The sequence below is a fragment of the Hyphopichia burtonii genome (genome assembly GCF_001661395.1).
Source record: "Hyphopichia burtonii NRRL Y-1933 unplaced genomic scaffold HYPBUscaffold_1, whole genome shotgun sequence".
NCBI lineage: Eukaryota > Fungi > Ascomycota > Pichiomycetes > Serinales > Debaryomycetaceae > Hyphopichia > Hyphopichia burtonii.
The window spans coordinates 1,578,931-1,599,864 of record NW_017963728.1 but is presented as its reverse complement, the minus strand read 5'-3'; the positions used below and the strand labels follow the sequence as shown (position 1 = coordinate 1,599,864).

Sequence of the window (20,934 nt, the reverse complement as noted above, 5' to 3'; positions counted from 1 at the left end):
AGAAAAACGCCTATTGAAGGACTAAAACACTGAAATGAACAAGCAATTGTAGATTGTCAGTAAATGAACGTCTATTCAGAGAAAGATAGACCAGATGGGTTGGAAGAATAACCAAACCGTGTCAGCTGAATTAAAAGGGTTAACGAATTCGAAAATGTTGAGAGAAAAACAAAAGATTTCGAACACCCGATACATGGTTTTACATTAAACGTAAATTGAATTATTTAGAACTATAATAGATAGAAGGAAAAACGTAAAACTCATAAACACTCGTGAAAGATCTATAGAATAGTATTAACAAACACTAGTTCGGGAACCCCGTCTTTTTAGAACAAGAGTTTTCAAAGCTGAAAGCCATTTAATCATTTCCTCTTCAGAATCAGCACAAAACCGTAAACGTTTCTCTGGGGTTATAATGAGTAGACACCAATTTTTAGTTTTTGATAAAGGATCTAACTCGATAACATCCACAATATCCTGTATTGGGATTACCTTATAAGGTTTTGATAAATCCAAATTATTTTTGTGAAATGATATGTTTTCATTGGTTAAGATGATATAAAATTTACGCCATTGGTTATATCTTTTACGGAGTCTTAGAAGATAACCTTGTTCAATGATGTATTCATCAGATCCACCAATATTTGTCTTTGGTGTTGGTACAGGGGACGATTTGGGTAAACTTGCTGGGGATTCCAACATTGGTCTGGGCAAACTTGGAGGAGTCGAAGGTTTATCGAGAGAGTCTTTATCAGTGAGTGGGGATGGACATGTTTCTTCTTCCTCTGGGTGTTCCAATAATATGGGAGAAGGAGCAAAAGTTGGTTCTTGATGGTCTCTCAAGGACATTGGTGAATCAAATCCAGAAGAGAAATACTGATCTTCACTTGATGATAAATCCAATTCTGTTAATGCATTTGGCTTAGTGAAATGATAGTCTTTAGCAGGAATTATGCGAGATTCCGTTGTTGGATTTTCATTACCGTCATCATGTTGTTGAATGAATAATTCTAAAGCATTTATCCATTGATTATAAGTATTTTGATCGTCTGTTTTCCAATGGATTCCTCTGTTACTGGTGTAGATGGCAAAATGGTGTTTGTTATTATTATCCCGTATGGCAGAATACGATAATAAATTGGCTCTATTGATAACGCAACTTGGTTTATGTTCAGAACTGTCTTTATAGTAACTAAGTTGACAATTGCGTAACACCACCCATCTTTTCTGCCACTGATGGGTCTTATGAGAACGTTTTTGTAGCCATGATGACATGAGAATCCGGTTATCATCCAACTGTTCTCGGAATGAGTCCCGGTTCCCATTTTCTACCTCGACTCGATCATCATTACAAAACTCTCGATGTTGATGAGAAACCGAACTTTTAGTCCCTTGGGGTGAAGAACTAACAATTTGTCGATTAGCCGCTATAGTCATGATCAAATAATATGAATAATCCTGGAAATTGGGGAATTAGTAACTGGGAATTGGGGAACGTTTTGATTTAAAAAGAAAAACTGGGGTTTTATATATACCCAGGAACAAAACTATAAATATATTTTCAGTAAGCTAAAACCCATCAATAGAACTTCAATATAATATAACTTGACAAATGACTTTGCAAACCGGTTGTGATGGTGAACGGCAAGTGGGCACAGATGACTTATAACTATACCAACTCTATTGAACCAAAAGCACTTTGTTCATATTAGTAGCCTTGTCAATTTTGTTCAGTTACGCTGGTAAGCCTGATATTATAAAAGAACATCCGTACATATCATACTTATTCCCTTATAGTTTCCCCAAATTACAAGCTACTGTTACGCTATCCCTTTTACAATTACGCTATTCTTTTAAAGTCGATACAGGAAATTAAGGATTTGATATGCATGTTAGCATAGGTTAATTCAACTTAGAGGTGAAATTTGACTAAAAACAGTATCGTTGCAGTAGTGCAGATGAGAAGGTCATTATCTTTCTCCATCCAGTAGCTCAATGACAAGTGAATATCCCCTTTCATGAGATTAGATTCACCAGGTGCATTTAAATTGTTCCAGCATCGATATGATTTTATGATTGTTGGCAAATCAACAACAATCATGAAAAGGGCTGGTTGATTCAACAAACAATCACAAAGATTAGGGGAAAAATCTCTTCGTTGAGGAAAAAAAAAAGTTCACTGAAAAATTTTTCTCTTTCTACTCTTTATTCCTTCTATTGTGAAGGTATTGATTCAAGTATGTATATTTGGTTGATTCTAGGAACATATCAAGCCATTTGAATTGGCAAAGATGATTATAACGAGCCCTGGAGGCTCTATTTTTATAAACCCAGCTCTTCGATACTTTTTGTTTCATGAGAAGAATAGTTAAGATAGATGATTTTTGGAAAAATGGTTGTTTGATATGTTGCTTCAAGTTGGAAGAATAATTTACTAACAAGACTTTTTAAGGTATATGGGTTAAACTATTGTAGGGTAAAATTATAAACTATATATTATACAAAAAGTTGGGTGATTAGGCTTCATTTTCCATTGCTTGCTTAATGACACCAATTATGGCACTGCTTTGAATCTTGTCATTACCACCTTTGGAAATTCCATATTCTATATCACTTAGGCCCTTTAAGATTTCAATACGACTTCTACTTTTCAATTCAAACTTGTTCAAAATCTCTATAAAGCCACTTATTAAATCAATGAGGGCTAATCCTTTAATAACTTTGAAAGTATTCAAAGTCTTATAGGCCGTAGTCCAATCGTCTTTCAAGATAGAGTCAAGCACCGTTTCAACGTCTTTTGGATCGGGGGCCCCAACACACTCATATATCATTTTAGTATCGATTTCATCGTCTTCAGTTTCCAATGCTGCCTTACAGGCTTGTAATACATTAAGGGCTCTTCTCATATCTCCACCCGATAATTTCAATAACGATGCTTCAGCTTCCTCATTCAATTTTAGGTTTTCCTTAATGATAACGTTCTTAACTCTTTCTTGGATCGCTTGTTCAGGTATAGGATGAAATCTGAATCGGGTGCATCTTGATAATAATGCCGGTTTTATCTTATGAGCATAGTTTGCTAATATACAAAATCTGGTGTTTTTAGTATATTTTTCAATGGTTCTTCTTAAACTATCTTGAGCTGGACCTGTCATTGCATCGGCTTCATCCAATATAATCAATTTAAACCCTTTGCTGAAAATTTGCATTGTTGATGCAAAATCTTTGATTTGATTTCTAACAACATCAATCCCTCTATCGTCGGATGCGTTCAATTCCAATACCATATTACGATAGTTTGGCCCGTATATTTCTCGGGCCAATGCTATGATTGTCGATGTTTTACCAGTACCTGGCGGCCCGTAGAATAGTAAATGGGGTAACTTCCCTTCATGAACAAATTTTTTAACCGTATCAACTACGTCTTGTTGACCATAAACTTCTTCAAGTGTTGTTGGACGGTATTTTTCAACCCTATGTTATCGTTAGTACTCCTCTCGCAGTAAACCCTCTCCTTCCAGACATACCATGGCAAGTTCTTCTCAGAGTGTTTGCTTGACATCTTATGCTGCTGAAGTATAATGATCTCTCCAGTGCTTGATGAGCGTCTTGAAATATTTCAGACGCGTTCGGCTTTTCCCATTTCCTCTAGTTTACACCCGTACATCCTACTGGCCTACGATAACAGCAGCATACTTAATAATATATTTCATTCAAATCCTACTTGGTAGCTTAGCTAATTCATAAAAAACACATTAAACCAGAAATCACTGGCTGATCAGCACATCGACGTCCTTTGAGATATCCAAACGAACGTTGAGCATACGTAACTCTCTTTGTTTGAATTCTGTAAAAGCATTATATAACCCACTTAGCAAGGCCTCTGATGAAGCCCCAACTTGGTTTTCATTCAATGCCCATTGTTCGATGATTTCGGCGTTGGTGAATTCAATAGCTAGCCCGTAGAACAAAGTGTCATAAACATGCTTGACTCGCTGGTGTAAGGCTTCTTCCGTATACGTTGATAATTCAGACACTAATCTCGTTAGTGATTCGTCCAGCACAGGGAAATCTTCATTAACTGGAGTCAAAATAACTATAGCACCAAAGTTTGCCTTTTCTATCGAGAGTTGCTGATCGTCATGGTAATCCTGGTCAAAGTCATTTGCTCTGGCCCAAACGGACGTCAAGAACGTAAAGAAAGCGATGAGATATGTGATTTGCATTGTCCTTCTTTGATATCACTTAAGTTTGTAGGAAGAACAAGTAGATCATGTAATTTTTTTTTTTTAGGCACAGCTTATCTTAGGGTATGGGTGCAATTTTTAGGGGTTCACCAGAAAAAATGGTAGGAAAAGCTTTAAAAATCCAGTCAAACAAGCACTTTCAGCACTAGTTATTACAAGTAAGCCTGTATATATTACCGTATATAATAAAGAATAACCGTACAAATGAAAACTTCACCTATGAATGACTATATGTAGAGTTGGAGAATATGGAAAGTGAATACCACCACTAATAAAGGCCAATTCACTAGTATGGATCTAACTGCGAAACTGGTACTTGACTCAACGATCCCAACAAAGTTACAGGAAACATACCCTTCACCAGCATCCCAATAGTAAGATTGTTTTATGGTATCGTTTGTGAGAGGACACTGGAAGCCGAAATCAGCAGGACAGTCTCGCACAATGGCCTGACAGACATTCACACAGGGCAAAACTTCATAATAGTTGAATTCTGGTTTTAAGTCTTCGTCTATGAAAGTACTCCTTGATTCTCCCACGGTACGGTATTTATAGCCAGTACGATTTCTAGTGGTACATCTTGGAATTGTCACCGAGCATAACCAATCCTTATACAGTTGGGCACAATCGGTACAAGTTTTGATGGGGGAAAAGACTGCGTCTTGGTCGGTGTCACAGGCGATTTGTTGTAAAGCTTTTGAAAAATTGGTGTACAAGGTGTGGGCATTTTCATCATACATTGTCTTCAACTCCCTTTTATCTATTCCCTTCACCGCTGGAACGGAATAGGCAACTCTCGAGCAAAAATCAAGATCGTAAATTAATTGGCAAGCTGAATTATCTAGGGTTTCAAATTCAAATGGTTGATAAACCGCACCACCAAAACTGGTTCCTTTAAAGTCAGAAACCAAATAGGCAATATATTTGGTTGACTCATTCAAACCTGATACATAAAACTGTTGTTGCAATCCACCATTTCTATCTGTATAACTACTTTGAAAATTCGAAGTTGAAAATAGCGCTGGCCCATTTCTAACTGCACACCAACTACTATTCAAAGTGTTAAAGTAGTCCTTATAATCATAAGAGTATATAAATAACGCATATTGAGATTCAGTAGCATTCAAACTAGTATAATCATTGGAAGAAGTCAAATTACCAGTGACAATTAATGCAGAATCGTTATCAGTATCAACTAATGAAGCCCATGTTCTATCATCCCACTGGAATACCAAATCATTTTGAGATACACCAATCTCGTACGACCATGTTGCGGTTCTATTGGTTAGCTCAGGAGCTTGAACCGCAATATATAAAATCGAATCTTCGTTTTCATCACTATTTGAAATTGGGACATCGGCTAAACCTTGGAAGTACCCATTTTTGAAAGTTCCTAGTTGACCAAGTTCAAAGTTTTGAAACATGGATGAGTTAAATGAAAAATATACATATAAACTAGTCTCATTAGCTTCAATACTCTCTGGCTGTTCGCAAATATTACCGGTTAGGAAAATCAAAAATTGATAGTATTCACCTAATCCACTTGACGTGTTGACACTGAAAGAATAATATTGATACTCACTTTGTCCTATAGTATTTCTGATGGGTGTGAATTCCAGTAAACCTTTCAGTTTATCATTTCTCAGACCTAGAAGCTGAACAGCTGCAGCTGGTTCTTCGATATCTAGATCAAATCCAACATCATATACGTAGTTCGGTTGATCGATTACTTCTATTCCGACACTTAGATGAATGAAAAATACGACTGCTGTGATTATCGTTAGGATGGAGCGTCGCATGATATCAGTGAATCATGTAATATAGCAGCAACTTGACTCCTTTTATCCACTTGAATATACATCTTAAAATATTGTAATCTAGATAAAAAAAAAATCGCTTGAATATGTATGGGTGTTTTTGGTTGTTGCACGATGCTTCAACGGTTCTATATACATTTAGCAACCACTACAAGATTTATTGATTGTAACATGAAAAGGAGATAAATATGTACATTAATTGAAATGACTTTCATTAATAAATATAAAAGGAAAAGTAAAGGAAGCTATACGAATTGAATAAATAAGGTTTAGACTTTAAATAAACTCCAGAATTTATTTCTACCCTTCTTCTTATGTTTTTTCTTATCTGATGAAGAGTCTTCATTATCTGAAGATTGTTTGGTCAACATGGTGATGTCAGGATGAGACTTTAATGGTTCTAACACTGGTCTGGATTGTTTCGAATCGATATCATGGGATAAGGATTTCTTTAAAGATTTATTCTTTTTCAAGAGTTTTTTCTCTTCCTTTGCTTGTTTCTTTAAATCTTTTGAAGATAGACTACTGGAGGAATCAGTCTTAGACAAATTTTCTACTTTTGAATTGTTGTTATTACCAATGTTTATACTGTCCTTGCTTGGAGACTGTAGATCAACAAATTTCAAAGCACTCTTACGAGGAGGTTCGATAGGCGAATGCTGTTCTATATTGATGGTGGGAGGCTGCTGTTGTTGTTGCGGTTGCTGTTGCTGTTGCTGTTGTTTTAATTTCAAATTTCTTTTCAAGTCTTTATAAGATAAACCAGGAGTTGAAAGAGCAGCACTCAGAGTAGATTTAGCATGTTCTAAAGGTTGAAGTAAAGACTTTGTTTTATAAGGAACAGTACCAAAAGAATTTGAACCAGTTATCGCTCTGGCCAATTTTGAACCTTTACCTCTAAAGTCAGGATCAACTGAACGAACTTCATCACAAAAAGTTGATGATTTATCTGAAATGACTTTAACAAAATTACTAAAGTAATTTTCATCAATTACTTCTTTTTTGCAAGCTGTTAATTGTTCATGAAGATTATTTTGATAGTTTTTATAGAGTTTTGAGATTTCATCGTAAGAAGAATAAGAATTAGCAGACGAATCACTTCCTACTGATTCATCCGAATTAATAGATGAACTATCATCGATTTGATCTTTTTCATGATTGGCATCAGAAGATGAAAATTCCGAATTTGTAGAAACAATTGAAGACTCATTTGATAAACCAACTCCAGTTTTCCCAACATAACGACTATTAATTTCATTTTGTAAATTCACTTCGAAATTAGACATATTCATTGCTGGTACCACTATAACTGGCAAGGGAAAATTTTTCACTAAGCGATCAGTTAATTTTGAAGATAACCAAGATTTTAGAGGAGCACTAATTCTCATGTTTGGTTTAGTACCAGTAGAAACAAGACTTGGTTCATATAACTTATACATTTCTTTTAAAACACTTTTCAGATTTCCTTCGGCGATTTCAACCGAAACTTTAGCAATGATATCTTTATTAATAACCTCCATAATATAAGTCATGATATTTTTAGCAATGAATTTAATATATTCAGGACGATTTCTTTGACGAGATCTCATTTTAGGAGTTTTAGCAACAATTTTTTGAGGACTTTGATAATTAGAATATCTTCTACGAGACGATAAATCATGATTGATGGCCAGCACGACAATAATAGAATCACCGTGTTCGATGAAGTTTCTCAAGATCCAATCCAAAGCAACCCAAGTATGTTTACGACCACTGATATAAACAAGAATAACTCTCAGGGGTAAAATGGGTTTTAACCAATTATTTTCTTCGTTATATAATTTATGAAGGTATAAATCTTCGAATTTTTTATGAAATTTAGTGAAAGTACAACCACGATGGGTAATAATTGGTCTTGTTGGATAATCTGTTCTATAAGGATTTAAAAATCTTGAAACATCCGTTGAATTATATCTCATTGGACTTAGCATTCGACGATTTGGAGAAGTACTGGGGGATTCTAAAGGATTACGGCCAAATTGATTTGGTGAAGGAGATCTAGTAATACTTCGATCCAAACGACGACCTCTAGATGCATTATTAAAATTAAACTCATTAATATTTGAATTATAACCTTTATAATTACCAGAATAAGGATCTAAATCAGAATCTTCATAATCATCAAAATCATTATCAAAATCATCACTATATTGAATATTTATAGTATCAAAACTAACTCGTTTTTCATAATTTTTCTTAGTAAATGGTTCATGTAGTTCAGCTCTAGGTATCAGAAATTTAATATTTCTATATTGATCTGATTGACGAGCTTCTAATTGAACGAGTAAATCATCCGAAGATTCAGATCCACTGGATGAAAAATACCCTGATCGGGGTCGAGTCCCCTTGGGATTTTCTATTTTATCACCATCATCATTAGAAGAATCGTGTGCAACTGCAAATAAGTCTGGTGTTGTATTATGATGGGTTAGTGGAGGACGGGATGCCTTTTGGGTGCGGGCTTCAGCGGGCGAGACGTCCTCGTGCACTCGCGGAGGCGAATTGGCAGCTGATAATGAGGTCATCAATTGAACTGCTTCAATTTGTAAATCTATATCTTCCTGAGTTTACTAGTGGAGCAGCTTCTATTTTTTGGGCTTTTGTTTTGGTTTTTCGATCTCTTCTTCAGAAAAAAAAATTCTCTTTTATGCTCCTAAGGTATCTTCACTACTTCCGTAGAATCGAGAAGAATCCAAACTTGTTTGTTAATGATCTGTGGATGCAACTAGAGATTTAAACTGGAATTACGGAATTTTTTAGCTTCTCGTAAGTTTTGGGCTGATTACTTTGGATACACAACAATAATAATATGTAAATATACGTGATTTCAATACGCTATTTCTCCTTATAACATTATCAACCTTATCCGACTCCAGCTTTCTAACGTAAAGGTTCTTGCCGTTGTCATTCTATTTTTTTTTTTTTTTTCTATATATTGAAACTTTAGATAAATCCATTGTGAGCCGGCCGTGTACTGCACAAGAGCAGAAGCTGGGCTTTAGTGGCTTTCTTTTGTGTTTGTGCACTACTTGCCTTTAATTGACACAAAACGGGTGGGGGTTGGGCTACGGCTTTAACATTTAGCAGTCGTACTATCTTTATAGATGTCTATATATATGTCTATATAGATGTATATATTGGGTAGCGATGGTGTAGTATGGGTGTAGTGGGAGAGGGAGTGTTAGTGTAAGAGTAGTATGGCAGGTGGTTTTCAGTGACATAAAGCCTAATTCCAAACGCTAAGTTGGCAATTCAACCGGGAGAAGATCTGAAGGAATTGACATGATTAAGAATGGGATTGGTTTAGTTTCCTTGATCTATAAAGCTTGGCTTGGTGCTGGGTGTATCCCACGGTTGAAAGACCAATGATGACAGTAGCAATGACCAACATGATGTTTATGGGGGTTGGATTCATGTTGAAGTTATTGTGAGTTGCTTGATCCAAAAGACTTTGACCAAAGTTGATAATACCAGAGATACAGATGATGGAACCGTAAACGGTTCCAAACGTATCGAACCCAAAGACCTTAGCACAAAAATCAGATACTGCAGTGTAAAAAAACGGTCTATAACCAACAAACATTAAGACGTTGACAACTGCAGCGATATAATTGGACAGTAATCCCAAGACACCAATGATTAAGGAGACTGCCAACAACACGGCCAAAACCAAAACGGTTGAGCAGTTGTCTAAAAACATTCCCACAAATGGGATCGAAATCACTCCTCCCAAGGGTAATGCAATGTCAAATAATCTGGTTAATTTGTCGGCTTTGGCAAACGATTGAAATAAGTATCCGTATTGGGTGTTGATCGTGGCAACGAAATAGTTCAATCTTAACATTTGAATCGTGGCAAATAAACACATCAAATAGAACCAAGGAGTCTTCAATTGATACTGGGCGGAATATCCATGTAAGATTCCAAAAACTCCTCCACTGTGTTCGACCAAAGTGACTTCTCCCTCGGTGGCATACGGTTGTTTCAAAGCGTCCCCAATTGAATCGCGTCTACCACTGGTATTATAATCGGAATGCTGGGAATGCTGGGTGTTTAATAACGAATCGGTTTCTTCAACTGCATTTTCTTCATCCTGCTCTTGACGATTGGCACCATCATCAACACATAAGGTGGTGTCACCCGAAGTTTTATAGGAATCCCCGGGCATTATCAAAATTTGGGCTAAGGTTATGAAAACTGGAACCGCCAAATAAATCCCGAAAAACTTATCCAATTTGAAGCTTCCTCCACTCTTATTATAAAAAATCCTATAAAATAAGAATACCGCACTTGAAGAGTCAAAAGCTCCGGTCAATATAGCTAATATACTACCACTGTATTGAGGGAAACTATTACTCAATTGGAAACTGGATATATATGCAAATGGTCCTCCTAATGCCATACTTGCATATCCAATCAAATATGGATCAAACATTGGTACTTTACTCAATGCTTTATTGAAAACGAAAATAAAACATGCTAAGTAAAGAAATACTGCTCCAATCATTCCACAAACTCTTGGTCCATAAATATCCAATACTCTACCAATAACCAATGCACTAACATTGGTCATGACCGCACCCACGGTGAACATCATATTCAATTTCAAATCTTGGGCAGTACATTTAGCAATGGGGGACTCTTCATTAGTGCTCATCATGTTGAACAACTGGGATGTAATTGGAGTGAAATGATCAGGATTTAATCCATAGCTCAAAACACTATCCGTAGAATTGATCGAGATATCACAGGCCTTCTCATAAATGTGTTCTTTGATTAAAACCGGCTTTAAAGCTGCAAACCCAAAAATTGGTCCTCCTGATAAAAGACACCAAAATATGGCACATAAACATTGGATAATCCGACGATCCTTTGAAACTTCACTAGCTAGCATCCTGCACTATTATAAATAAGTAGCTAATAAAGACTAAACTGAAAAATGAATGAAACTTCTCTGAAATTTCTGCCTTTCCTAAACCTTCCCATCTTTTCCATTGACTGCCAATCAATTCTTCTGATAAGACCATCGCATTTATTCAAAATTTCCACCCGTACACGCATAGTCGTAAGGTTTATCTCTTCGGACTACACCGGTTGTTTCTGAATAAGATCTAATTAATAATAAGCTTATGTATTCATCCCATCACGAGACGGGGTCAGTATACTTGTAAATTAGCTAAGTCTGTACCTACTGCAAGAGGCGTTCAATCTATAAGACCCTCTGCGCAAAAATTGAAAAATTTGGAATTTGCATCCTTTAATAAGATCAAAGGCAGGTCAAATTCAACAACTTCTCCGTTCTCCAATAGTAAAACCTTGTCACTGTCCATGATTGTATCTAGTCTGTGCGCTATGGTAATGATTGTTGAATTTTGAAATTCATTCTTGATGACATCTCTTATGATTCGAACCGTGTTTAAATCAAGCGATGATGTAGCTTCGTCGAGTACTAATATCTTCGAAGGTACCAATAGAGATCTTGCTAAAGAAAGTAAGTTTTTTTGACCTAAGGAAAAATTATTGCCAGACTCATCAAATTGGACATCTAATGACCCAAGTCTCTGAACATGATTTTTCAATTTAACTAGTTCTAATACTTTCCAAAGTTGGTCATCGTTGAACTGTTTACAAGGATCAAGTTTATCTCGAACGCTTCCAATAATAGTTTGACTTCCTTGGGGAACTATACTGAGTTTATGCCTTAATTCATAAAGTCCAATTTTAGCAATATTGATCCCATCTATTTCAATCTTTCCTCCCATGGGATTTAAAAGTCTAAAGATTGCTAAAGTAAATGTGGATTTCCCTGCTCCAGTTTTGCCAACTAAACTTACTTTAGTCCCAGGAGTGATTTCACAGTTGATGTTTTTCAAAACTGGCTTTATGCTATTTGCATATTTCAATGTAAAATTAACAAACTTTATACTTCCTTCACGCGGCCAATCTTTATATGGAACTAATTCATGCTTCAATGGATCTTCTGTTTCTAAATTGATATATTCCATGATTCTTTCGAGTGAAATCATTTCTGCTTGTAAGTCGGTACTTATCTTGATCGTACTATCTAAAGTCGTTGATAGTGTCAAAGAATATGTTACTAATAAACCTAAAATTTCTGGATTTATTTGTTTACTGGAACCCAATGAATGTATCAGAAATACAACAATCAAAAAAGTAATTAAATTTGAAATCAGTTCCAATCTAACGGCTAACCATCTATTAGTTGAAGATAAGGCTTGCTCAACACCTAATAAGTTATTTAAAGTGTTGGTGTTCTTGGTGTCGTATCTGTTTATCTGATTATAAGCTCTCAAAGTTTCCAATCCTTGAATGGTTTCTTGTATATGTGAAAGTACTGGGCTAATCATAGCACTTTGCAATCTTTGTAATTCTCTTATAGTTGGTGACAAATATAACCTGATCAATAAATAAACAAATAGCATTATAAGAACAAATATTAACATCATTGGAATGTTTATAATCAAAACAACAAAGATTGCTAAAATATTCAAACTCGAAACCACAAAATCACTCAAGTTTATGGGGAAATACATATCAAGAGTTCTTAAATCATTTGTGAACCTGTTCATTATACGACCGTTTGAATTATTTTGGAAAAATTCCAAAGGTGAATAAATTATCGATCTGATAAGCTTGTCATGAAATGTGAATAGTCCTCCAGTTATACAAAACGTCCAAAGAAAGTACGAAGCAACCATTTCAATCAAGTATTTCAAGATACCCAATTCAAAGTAGATAAATATATATCTATCGTATTTCTTTTCATCTGGAAAAAATGTAAGTGAATAGTTCTTCAATGTATTTATACTTACCATTAAAAAAATCAACGATAAATATATGACAATATTTCCTAAATGGCATGCTCTGAGAAACTCAATGAGAAAAGTTGATTTAAACTTACCTTTGATTGTTTCTTCTAAAGTCGGAATTTTCTTGAGTGTTCTGCTTTGAATACTAGTTCCACTATGGGTATAATCTCTTGATATGAAACTTAACCGACCAGAGGTCTCTCGAGTGAGCTGATGTTCCAAATAAAGTAAATCTTCCTCTTCTTCTTCGGTATCATCATCTTCTTGATGGATATGATTTACATCATAATCTTCAAGCTCACTACTATAGATGGAACCCAAAGATGATTCTGATATTGATGCCTGTGACGACCTTATCAGTTCATTTGATACGGTGTTGGAAGAAGCATTGGACTCAGAAACAGAAGAAATAGGTTGAACTAATGTAGCTTGATCATTCAATTCTTTTATCATTTTGGTCACCGCTGCATCCTTAGCGTTTCCGAAGTCTTGATATTTTTCTTCACCAATGATCTTACCTTTTCTTAGAAATACAACTTTTGTCGATTTCTCAATGACTGATATCGAATTTGTAACGAATAAAACAGTCTTATTTCTTAAAATCCCATTTTCTCCTAAAATATTTTCCAAGATAAGTTTTCCAATACGTAAATCGATAGATGCTAATATGTCATCAAAAAGATAAATGTCTGATCTGGAGTATATAGCCCTGGCTAAAGAGATCCTTGATTTTTGTCCACCTGATAATGATTCCCCTTCAGACACAACGGTCTTATCATTGTAAGGGAAGCTATTCAAATCATCATGTAATTGACATAATTCTATCACTTCCCAAAAAACTTTTGCATCATATTCAAGGCCAAATAGAATATTTTCTCTGATTGTATTATGTATAATGCATGGGTTTTGGGGGCAATAAGCGATTGAGCCTCTTACTTCTATAACTGATTTGGTATTGTTTACAAGATACATTTCGCCTAACAAGCTTCGTAGTAATGTAGTTTTACCACTTCCAAACTTACCAACTAGACAAACCGTCTCTCCATGGTTGACATTAAATTCGTCAACTGATAATGCAACATTGCTATTATCAATTACATCAGAATATTCGGGTTTCGTCCATGAGAATTGAGAATTAGTTATGTTGATGCAGACATGCGCTTCACTCGATGGTTTATTCCTTATAACAGTATCATTGAATTCATCCATGAGAAAAAAGCTTGCAAGTCTGTCAAATGATTTACGAGCTTGAATACCGTATGATATCAAACGAGGTAAATCACAAATAGTGTTCGAAATGGATGCAAGAACTGACAAAGTTGGAAAAATAACATGTGCTGATAATTCTTGATCGTACATGTGAACTGAAATAACTAATCCAGATACCATCATGAAGAAAGGAATTAAACCCCAAACGAATGTCACGAACGAATTAATCAAACCTATTTTCTTTGTTTCTTTCAATTCTTTATTCAATCTTATTTCATTCAATTTATTTAGCATGGGTTCTTCTCTAGCATAAAGTTTGATACCTTTGATTGACAGTAAGATATCGTTCATGATTGATGTTCTTTGATCCCGGTATTTCAGTAGCTGGTTGAAAGCTGGCAGCAAAGACATTTCAGTAAATATAGCCAATGGAATTGTTATTAAAGCTGCTAATAAGACACCCCATATTGCTGGTCCTAAAAATTTATATAAAGGAAGAACACAAAGTATTAGTTTTATCATGGCTTCGATAAACTTTTGAATACTCTCGATACAACTTCTGGCTAAAGCAACATCCATTGAAGCATGATTGAGTATATCACCTGTTTTTTTAGTTTTCTTTGCATAGTTTAAATTTATGATTTTTTTATAAATCATTCCCATAAGCGAAGATTGGATGATAAAATCAGATCTTCTCTGAAAACTGATTGACTGATTTGACACAATTGTTCTAGTAAATGCAACTATTAGCATCAAAACAGCTAAAAAATATGCAATAATTATTGGCTTTTGTTCTTTTTTATATTGACTAAAATAAAGAATTAGCCTTTGTAAGATTAAAGGCTGTAACAAAGAAAGTAAAGTATCAATAAGGTCATAGGATGTTGCAGAAACGATTAAATAGTTGAAACTACTTAGTAATGCGATTAGTAGCAGAGGTCTTCTTCTCGGTAACTGCAAGCTCCAATGATTTTCAAGTCTCTTCAGTGTAACTTCACATTTGGTGTCACCGGGAGCCCTAGGTAGCTCTTCTATAGAAGCTGAGTCCTTTAAATATATCTCGGTAATAAAAGACTGAACCCAGGTAAAAGTCCAGTGACTCAAGATGTTTCTTATAGATCGGAGGTCGGCGTCATTTAGTAAATAGTATTCCACCAATTCCTTACTTGGTTTCCAGAACCGAGTTTGTAATAAAAAAATCAAATATGTGTTCAAACATAAAACTATTTCTGAAGTGAAAAACCAAACTGACTTTGATTTGTTTAAAATGGGATGATTGGAAAAAATATCCTGGATCAAGGGGATCATGACTATTATGCAATTTCCTAACCAATAAAATAAAAGAGATGCTAATTGATGAATAGAGCGGGTAGGCTCAATGATATGCAAGGGAAGAATAATTAAAAGGACAACTAGATTTGAAGCTGAATATCTACTACCGTTATCACTTAGTAGTTGTATAAAATGGATAAAGATCTGTAGCGTTATACATTCAATTTTCAAAAAATGTTTCACTCCACAACTTCTTGATTCGAATGGATTTCCTAAGCTAAGCTGACTATTATATGATTTGAACAATTGGTAGCTGGCAAATACCCCAATGGCAATATTAAACAGCATTGTTATGTTATCAAAAAATCTTGGATTTATACAATTACTTGTGTAATCATAAAGAGGATAATACCATGGGATGAGAGGATTATCCTCTAGATTCACAATCAAGTTCGGTGTGTCTGGATTCACCATACTATAGAATGACCCGGTGGCAGCACTCATGTTTCATTGGATAAATAAGGCTAGAGATACACCAATATAAAGAATCATATAAATTGTTGTTAAATTTTCGGATTCATCCTTTCACGGAGACAAAATCGTAAGAAAGTAGCATGATGGATTTTTACCATTTAAGCGAGAAAGACCAAAACAAAAAAAAAACGTCTTTTACTATCTTTATTGGTAGCATTTTTTGCATCCATAAAACCCATAATAAAACGAAACCACCTGATAAGGTTTCCTTCGAGTAGAGTTCACCTTTGAGTCGTCTTCACACTGAGCTTCGGAAAAGTTGGTAGTAGCAACTTCCGTCAGACTGTCAAACTTGATTCAATTTTGTGATAATTATCCCTTTAAATTGCAAAATATTGAAAAAATGTTGCGTTTTACCTGCTGATATCAATCCCAATATTGAGTTAAAAAGGGACCGGAATGCCTAAAAACTAAAGTAGGGGTTTCTACATTTGACGTATGGCTATTATAACTTTATTTCAAATATATAGTAATATATAGTTCGATTAATTTACAAAATTTATACAACAAGTTGAGTTCTTTTGAACTCTATTACGAGACCAAGTCTAATCTTCATCATTTGGCTTTGATTCTTCATTGTTATCTTCACCACCGAACAAGTCGTCGTCCAACTCGTCGTCACTGTCTTCTATTATATCGCTAGACTTGAATTTCTTCTTTTTATTTGTGTTCTTAGCACTTATGTTATCATCGTCCTCATCTTCATCACCACTAACAGCACTCTTTCTCTTTCTAGGTGAAGCTTGCTCTTCGGACTCATTATCAGAAGGTTCCGGTGATTCTTCTTCACTGTCTTCAACAACTGCCTTATTCTTTCTACCTTTCTTCTTACCCTTTGCTCCTTTATTGGTAGAACCGGCTTTTCTTCCTCCCTTCTTTTTCTTGCTTTCTTTTTCAGCAGTTTCTTCATTGAATATCTTATCGTCGTCTTCATCGTCAACAACAACGTTCATTCTAGCTTCTTCAGCCCATAGTTGTGCTTGTTCCTGTAATTTGGCTCTTTCTTTAGCCAATTCAGCCTCCTTGGCTTGAAGGGCAGCTTTAGCTTCTTCTGCCTCTTTAACCTTTGATGCTTCTTCTTCTTCTCTCAATTTTTTAGCAAGTTCTAATTTTTCTTCGACCTTATTAATATTCTCTTTAACTTCTTCAAGACAGACATTCAATCTATTTAACAAGGTAGTTCCTCCTAATGAAGCTCTTGCCTTAAGCTCTTGTTTTGGATATGGGGAATGTTTTTCAGCATCTGATGACAACTCAGTGAATGTTTTAACTGCTTCATTTAAGTTAAGAATGGTTTCATTGATATCATCAACATTTCTTTGTTCAACAGGAAATTTACTAATAAATTCTGCAGTTTGAAATTGAACATAAGCTAAGTTGAATTTCAACGATGACTTAGATACTTGTGAAGAATCTAAAGCCTCTTGACAGTATTCCAAAGATTTCTTAAGGTAAGGGAAACTTTTTTCTGATATACCTCTCAAGTACCAAGCACGAGCTAAGAATGATAATATTCTAGAATCGTTAGGATTCAGGTACCTTGCCAATGCGATACCATAATTTTCAATAGCTTTACTGTATTGTTTTAAGTCAACCAAAACATGACCCAAGTTTAAGTAGATTGAAATATCATTCAAGGAGTCTCTAATTTTTCTCAAAATATCCAAACCTTTGTTTTGCTCTTTATTTTCAATATAGACAATAGCTAATCCTTGAGCAGCATAAACATTTTTAGGATCAACTGATAAAACCTTGGTGAATAATTCTATAGCTCTGATGTAATATCTTTTCTTCTTTTCGTCATTTGATGATCCTTTGATATCTCTTGCCATTGTACAGTAGATATTAGCTAAGGAAATCAAAGCATAACAGTCATGTGAATCATACTTGACTAAGGTATCTCTGTGATGGGTTGTATCAGAATCAGGGTTTAAGTTTAATTTTTTACCAAAGTTTCTCACAAACCAACCATAGAATGATCTTATTTCTAAGTCTGAAGCATTTAAAGATAATAATTCATCAATTTCAGATTTGATATCTTCTTTAGCAGATTTGTTTGATATACAATCTAAAAATAATAACCTGAGTTTGGCAGAGAAGTAGTGAGGGCATTCTTTTAATAAAGATTCGTAAATATCAATGGCATCATCCGAGGAATCACTAAATTCGGTGGATCTAGCTAAATTGAACTTTATAGAAACCTTCAAGTCATTTGGTAAATCAATTAACAAATCACCGTCTTCACTTTTGAAACCTTCAGGATCATCCAACTTACCTAAAGCTGTCTTAAAACTTTCAATAGAATCTTCATAGTTATTTTTAATGAAATTAAAGACACCAATATTATTATAAACTTCCAATGGTGCATCTTGGCCAATTCTTTTTCTTTCTTCGATGGCCTTATTTAAGTAAGTCAAAGCTTGTCCCATGTCCCTAGTCTCATACAATTGACTCAATATGAGGAAGGCGTTCAATGCAACTGGCTCTTTGTTTAAGAGCGTAGTATCATCACCTTCACTATTCAATCCACGATTGCTTGATAATCTCAAATATCTTTCCAAGAATTGAATTGCTTGTTCTTGTTTTCTTTTACTCTTTTGTTGAGAATATAAGCAACCCAAAGCATAATTAACTTCTAAACATTTGGAGTTGGTTTTCAAAATCGATTCAAAAGTTAATATAGCTTCTTCAGTAGAGCCTCTCCCAATTTGGGATTGACCTAAACCTAATTTCGAAAGTAGGTTTTGCTCATTAAGTTTGATTGATTCATGAAAATATCTTTGTGATTGAGCAAAATCGTTCTTAATAAAAGAAATCCTACCTAACCAAAAAGAAGCATGGGATAAAATGTTTGCTTGGAATGAACTTAATTTATTTCCATGAGATTTTACAGAATTTGTGTTACCACCGGAAATTGTTTTGATGACATGGGTTACAATTTTTTCAACCAATTCATAACTACCTTTGGAAAAATAATAGGATGCCAATGTTAATAAAATAACCGGATCATTTTGGTTATCCTTATAAATTTCAGATAAGTCGGTTAAACAGAGTTTATAATTTTTTATAAATTCTTCATCAGTTAATGAGTTGTTGAATAGAGCGTTGAACTTAGACAAATTTAATAAAATTTTAGCTTTTGTATTATTTGGATTTATCTCTAAAGCTCTTTCCCATGAATTTAAAGCCATTTTTTCATCTTTAAGAAGCCAGAAACATAAACCAATACCAATTCTTGGGTCTGGAGTCATAACTGGATTTAAAAGCAAAACCTGTTGGTACAATTTCAATGCATTAGTGTAATTTTTACTCTTATTCAATATGAGGTTAGCTTTACTTAAAATAGCAAAACAGTTATTACTATCAATCTTCAATAATCTATCAAAGGTTTGCAAAGCATAGTCAGCTTCATCTCTGTAAAGATATAAAGTACCTCTTGCTAAGATATTAGAAACATTAGCATTATCCATGCTATTGATTTTATTGATCAAGTCAGAGGCATTTGTCAAGTTTTCCTGCTTGTTTATTCCTTTCGAAGCATATTTCAAATACACCCAACTTAAAAAGGAGTTCAAAGAAACCTTGTCTTTTTCATTGAATTGTTTTAATGATAATGCCTTAGTAATAAGCTTCACAGCATCGTCAAGTTTGTTTGATTGTGCATAGGCTTGACCAACAGCAATCCAATACTTCTTCGGACAGTTCTCGGTTTCCAAAAAGCTGATTAATTCATTTGGGTCATCAGGTAATTCATTCACAAGATTGATACTGACGATTTGTCCATTACTTAATGGAATATCCAAGTTTCCAATTGACTCAACTGCTTGTTTACCCAAGTAGAACGAAATATCAGTTGCGTCTTCCATCTTTGTTTGAAGAACTAACTAAATAAATTATCCTTACCTCGAACGGATTATAGCAACCAAGTGGATGATGTATCGTAGTTGGTATAAGGTTTATAGTCAACTAAGTTAGTCTGCAATCTGTTTTGATGCTGATAAAACTAAAGTGAGTGAAAAAAACAAAAAAAAAAAAATGAAAAATTGTTGACAAGCATATATGCAGGAAGACGTTAAAATCATATAAGCTCCAGTCAATAGCTACACTGTTGACTTTCTATTAATTACTATTGAGTAGTATACAAATACATATAGTACAAGAATTGAATAAGAATTACGGGGAAAGACTGATGTATGTTTCTTCCGTGAGCAAACCATTTTTAACAGTGTCTTTGATGAGATTATCAAGGATAAATTTGCTCTCCAACTCAGATGTAGATCTGACAATTTCGCCAGATATCGATACCTTTTTCGGGTATTCTATCAAATCAGGTAAATTGACTGCTACGTTTAGCAATATCTTGAAGCCATGTTTAGAGGAGTAATACCTAATGGAGAAACGGATCACATCATCATCGTTGTCATCAAGGATTTTAACGGGTAATTTCAAGGAGATTTTGTAGATGTCATAATCCAAGTTCGAGAAGCCCTGCCAGTATTTCTTGAAATTGCTGAAGTTCTCCAACACAGTGGTAGAAGGAACGGTATAAGGTAGTTTCAAAACAAAGTTGTTCAATAAAAACCAATTGTAGAAGGGTGGAAATGACAGTTCTCGATCAACAAGACTATAGGTAATATTATTCGAGTCATTCAAGTTACTAAAATCGATCTTTATATGGATTAGCTTTTTAAATTCAAAAATGATGGAGTTCCCGCTGGTTTGGACATACTTTAAGTTTGACAATGCTTGAAGTAATTTAAATTTCATATGTAAAGCTTCAATTTCTTGAATATCAAAATATCTCAGATCTTTAATTTCCATTTCAAGTTGGTTAGCTTTATTTTTTAACAACAAAATTTCATTTTCATATTCTGCAATTACAGAAGTGATCTGCTTCAATTCAAATTCTCCAGTCTTGATCTTTTGTTGATGATTGACCAATTCCTTGTTAATATCGGTTAATTGGTTCTTATAAGTTTTAATTTG

General features: G+C 34.6%; 9 protein-coding genes across 9 annotated transcripts; all 9 read right to left on the bottom strand.

Moving 5' to 3' along the window:
* Positions 1 to 294: 294 nt before the first annotated feature.
* Positions 295 to 1,437, bottom strand: HYPBUDRAFT_104008 (uncharacterized protein; the record flags this gene model as incomplete). The annotated part of the gene is made up of 2 exons (XM_020218321.1): positions 295 to 686; positions 771 to 1,437. 2 exons carry the CDS (start codon positions 1,435 to 1,437, stop codon positions 295 to 297), a joined length of 1,059 nt encoding a protein of 352 aa, XP_020079081.1.
* A 1,079-nt stretch (positions 1,438 to 2,516) lies between these two features.
* On the bottom strand, positions 2,517 to 3,562 carry RFC3 (replication factor C subunit 3; the record flags this gene model as incomplete). The annotated part of the gene is made up of 2 exons (XM_020219964.1): positions 2,517 to 3,474; positions 3,528 to 3,562. 2 exons carry the CDS (start codon positions 3,560 to 3,562, stop codon positions 2,517 to 2,519), a joined length of 993 nt encoding a protein of 330 aa, XP_020079080.1.
* A 178-nt stretch (positions 3,563 to 3,740) lies between these two features.
* Positions 3,741 to 4,250, bottom strand: HYPBUDRAFT_151526 (uncharacterized protein). Its single transcript, XM_020220541.1, has one exon. The coding sequence runs from the start codon at positions 4,224 to 4,226 to the stop codon at positions 3,768 to 3,770; it is 459 nt and encodes a 152-aa protein (XP_020079079.1). The 5' UTR covers positions 4,227 to 4,250; the 3' UTR covers positions 3,741 to 3,767.
* A 159-nt stretch (positions 4,251 to 4,409) lies between these two features.
* MID1 (Mid1p) lies at positions 4,410 to 6,089 on the bottom strand. The gene has a single exon (XM_020220540.1). The coding sequence runs from the start codon at positions 6,044 to 6,046 to the stop codon at positions 4,475 to 4,477; it is 1,572 nt and encodes a 523-aa protein (XP_020079078.1). The 5' UTR covers positions 6,047 to 6,089; the 3' UTR covers positions 4,410 to 4,474.
* Positions 6,090 to 6,333: 244 nt separating this feature from the next.
* Positions 6,334 to 8,628, bottom strand: HYPBUDRAFT_146391 (uncharacterized protein; the record flags this gene model as incomplete). Its single annotated transcript, XM_020219963.1, has 1 exon — positions 6,334 to 8,628. The coding sequence occupies one exon, from the start codon at positions 8,626 to 8,628 to the stop codon at positions 6,334 to 6,336; it is 2,295 nt and encodes a 764-aa protein (XP_020079077.1).
* Positions 8,629 to 9,389: 761 nt separating this feature from the next.
* HYPBUDRAFT_100952 (uncharacterized protein) lies at positions 9,390 to 10,997 on the bottom strand (the record flags this gene model as incomplete). Its single annotated transcript, XM_020218086.1, has 2 exons — positions 9,390 to 10,139; positions 10,182 to 10,997. The coding sequence occupies 2 exons, from the start codon at positions 10,995 to 10,997 to the stop codon at positions 9,390 to 9,392; spliced, it is 1,566 nt and encodes a 521-aa protein (XP_020079076.1).
* A 310-nt stretch (positions 10,998 to 11,307) lies between these two features.
* Positions 11,308 to 15,918, bottom strand: HYPBUDRAFT_154980 (uncharacterized protein; the record flags this gene model as incomplete). The annotated part of the gene is made up of 2 exons (XM_020222073.1): positions 11,308 to 12,915; positions 12,937 to 15,918. The coding sequence occupies 2 exons, from the start codon at positions 15,916 to 15,918 to the stop codon at positions 11,308 to 11,310; spliced, it is 4,590 nt and encodes a 1,529-aa protein (XP_020079075.1).
* Positions 15,919 to 16,388: 470 nt separating this feature from the next.
* On the bottom strand, positions 16,389 to 19,920 carry HYPBUDRAFT_117837 (uncharacterized protein). The gene has a single exon (XM_020219187.1). The coding sequence runs from the start codon at positions 19,812 to 19,814 to the stop codon at positions 16,494 to 16,496; it is 3,321 nt and encodes a 1,106-aa protein (XP_020079074.1). The 5' UTR covers positions 19,815 to 19,920; the 3' UTR covers positions 16,389 to 16,493.
* Positions 19,921 to 20,121: 201 nt separating this feature from the next.
* On the bottom strand, positions 20,122 to 20,715 carry HYPBUDRAFT_151522 (uncharacterized protein; the record flags this gene model as incomplete). The annotated part of the gene is made up of 1 exon (XM_020220539.1): positions 20,122 to 20,715. The coding sequence occupies one exon, from the start codon at positions 20,713 to 20,715 to the stop codon at positions 20,122 to 20,124; it is 594 nt and encodes a 197-aa protein (XP_020079073.1).
* Between the last annotated feature and the right edge of the window lie 219 nt (positions 20,716 to 20,934).

Excerpts from the sequence above, each read along its gene's own strand:
- HYPBUDRAFT_117837 (XM_020219187.1), bottom strand. The coding sequence starts at position 19,814 with ATGGAAGACGCAACTGATATTTCGTTCTACTTGGGTAAACAAGCAGTT.
- MID1 (XM_020220540.1), bottom strand. The coding sequence starts at position 6,046 with ATGCGACGCTCCATCCTAACGATAATCACAGCAGTCGTATTTTTCATT.
- HYPBUDRAFT_151526 (XM_020220541.1), bottom strand. The coding sequence starts at position 4,226 with ATGCAAATCACATATCTCATCGCTTTCTTTACGTTCTTGACGTCCGTT.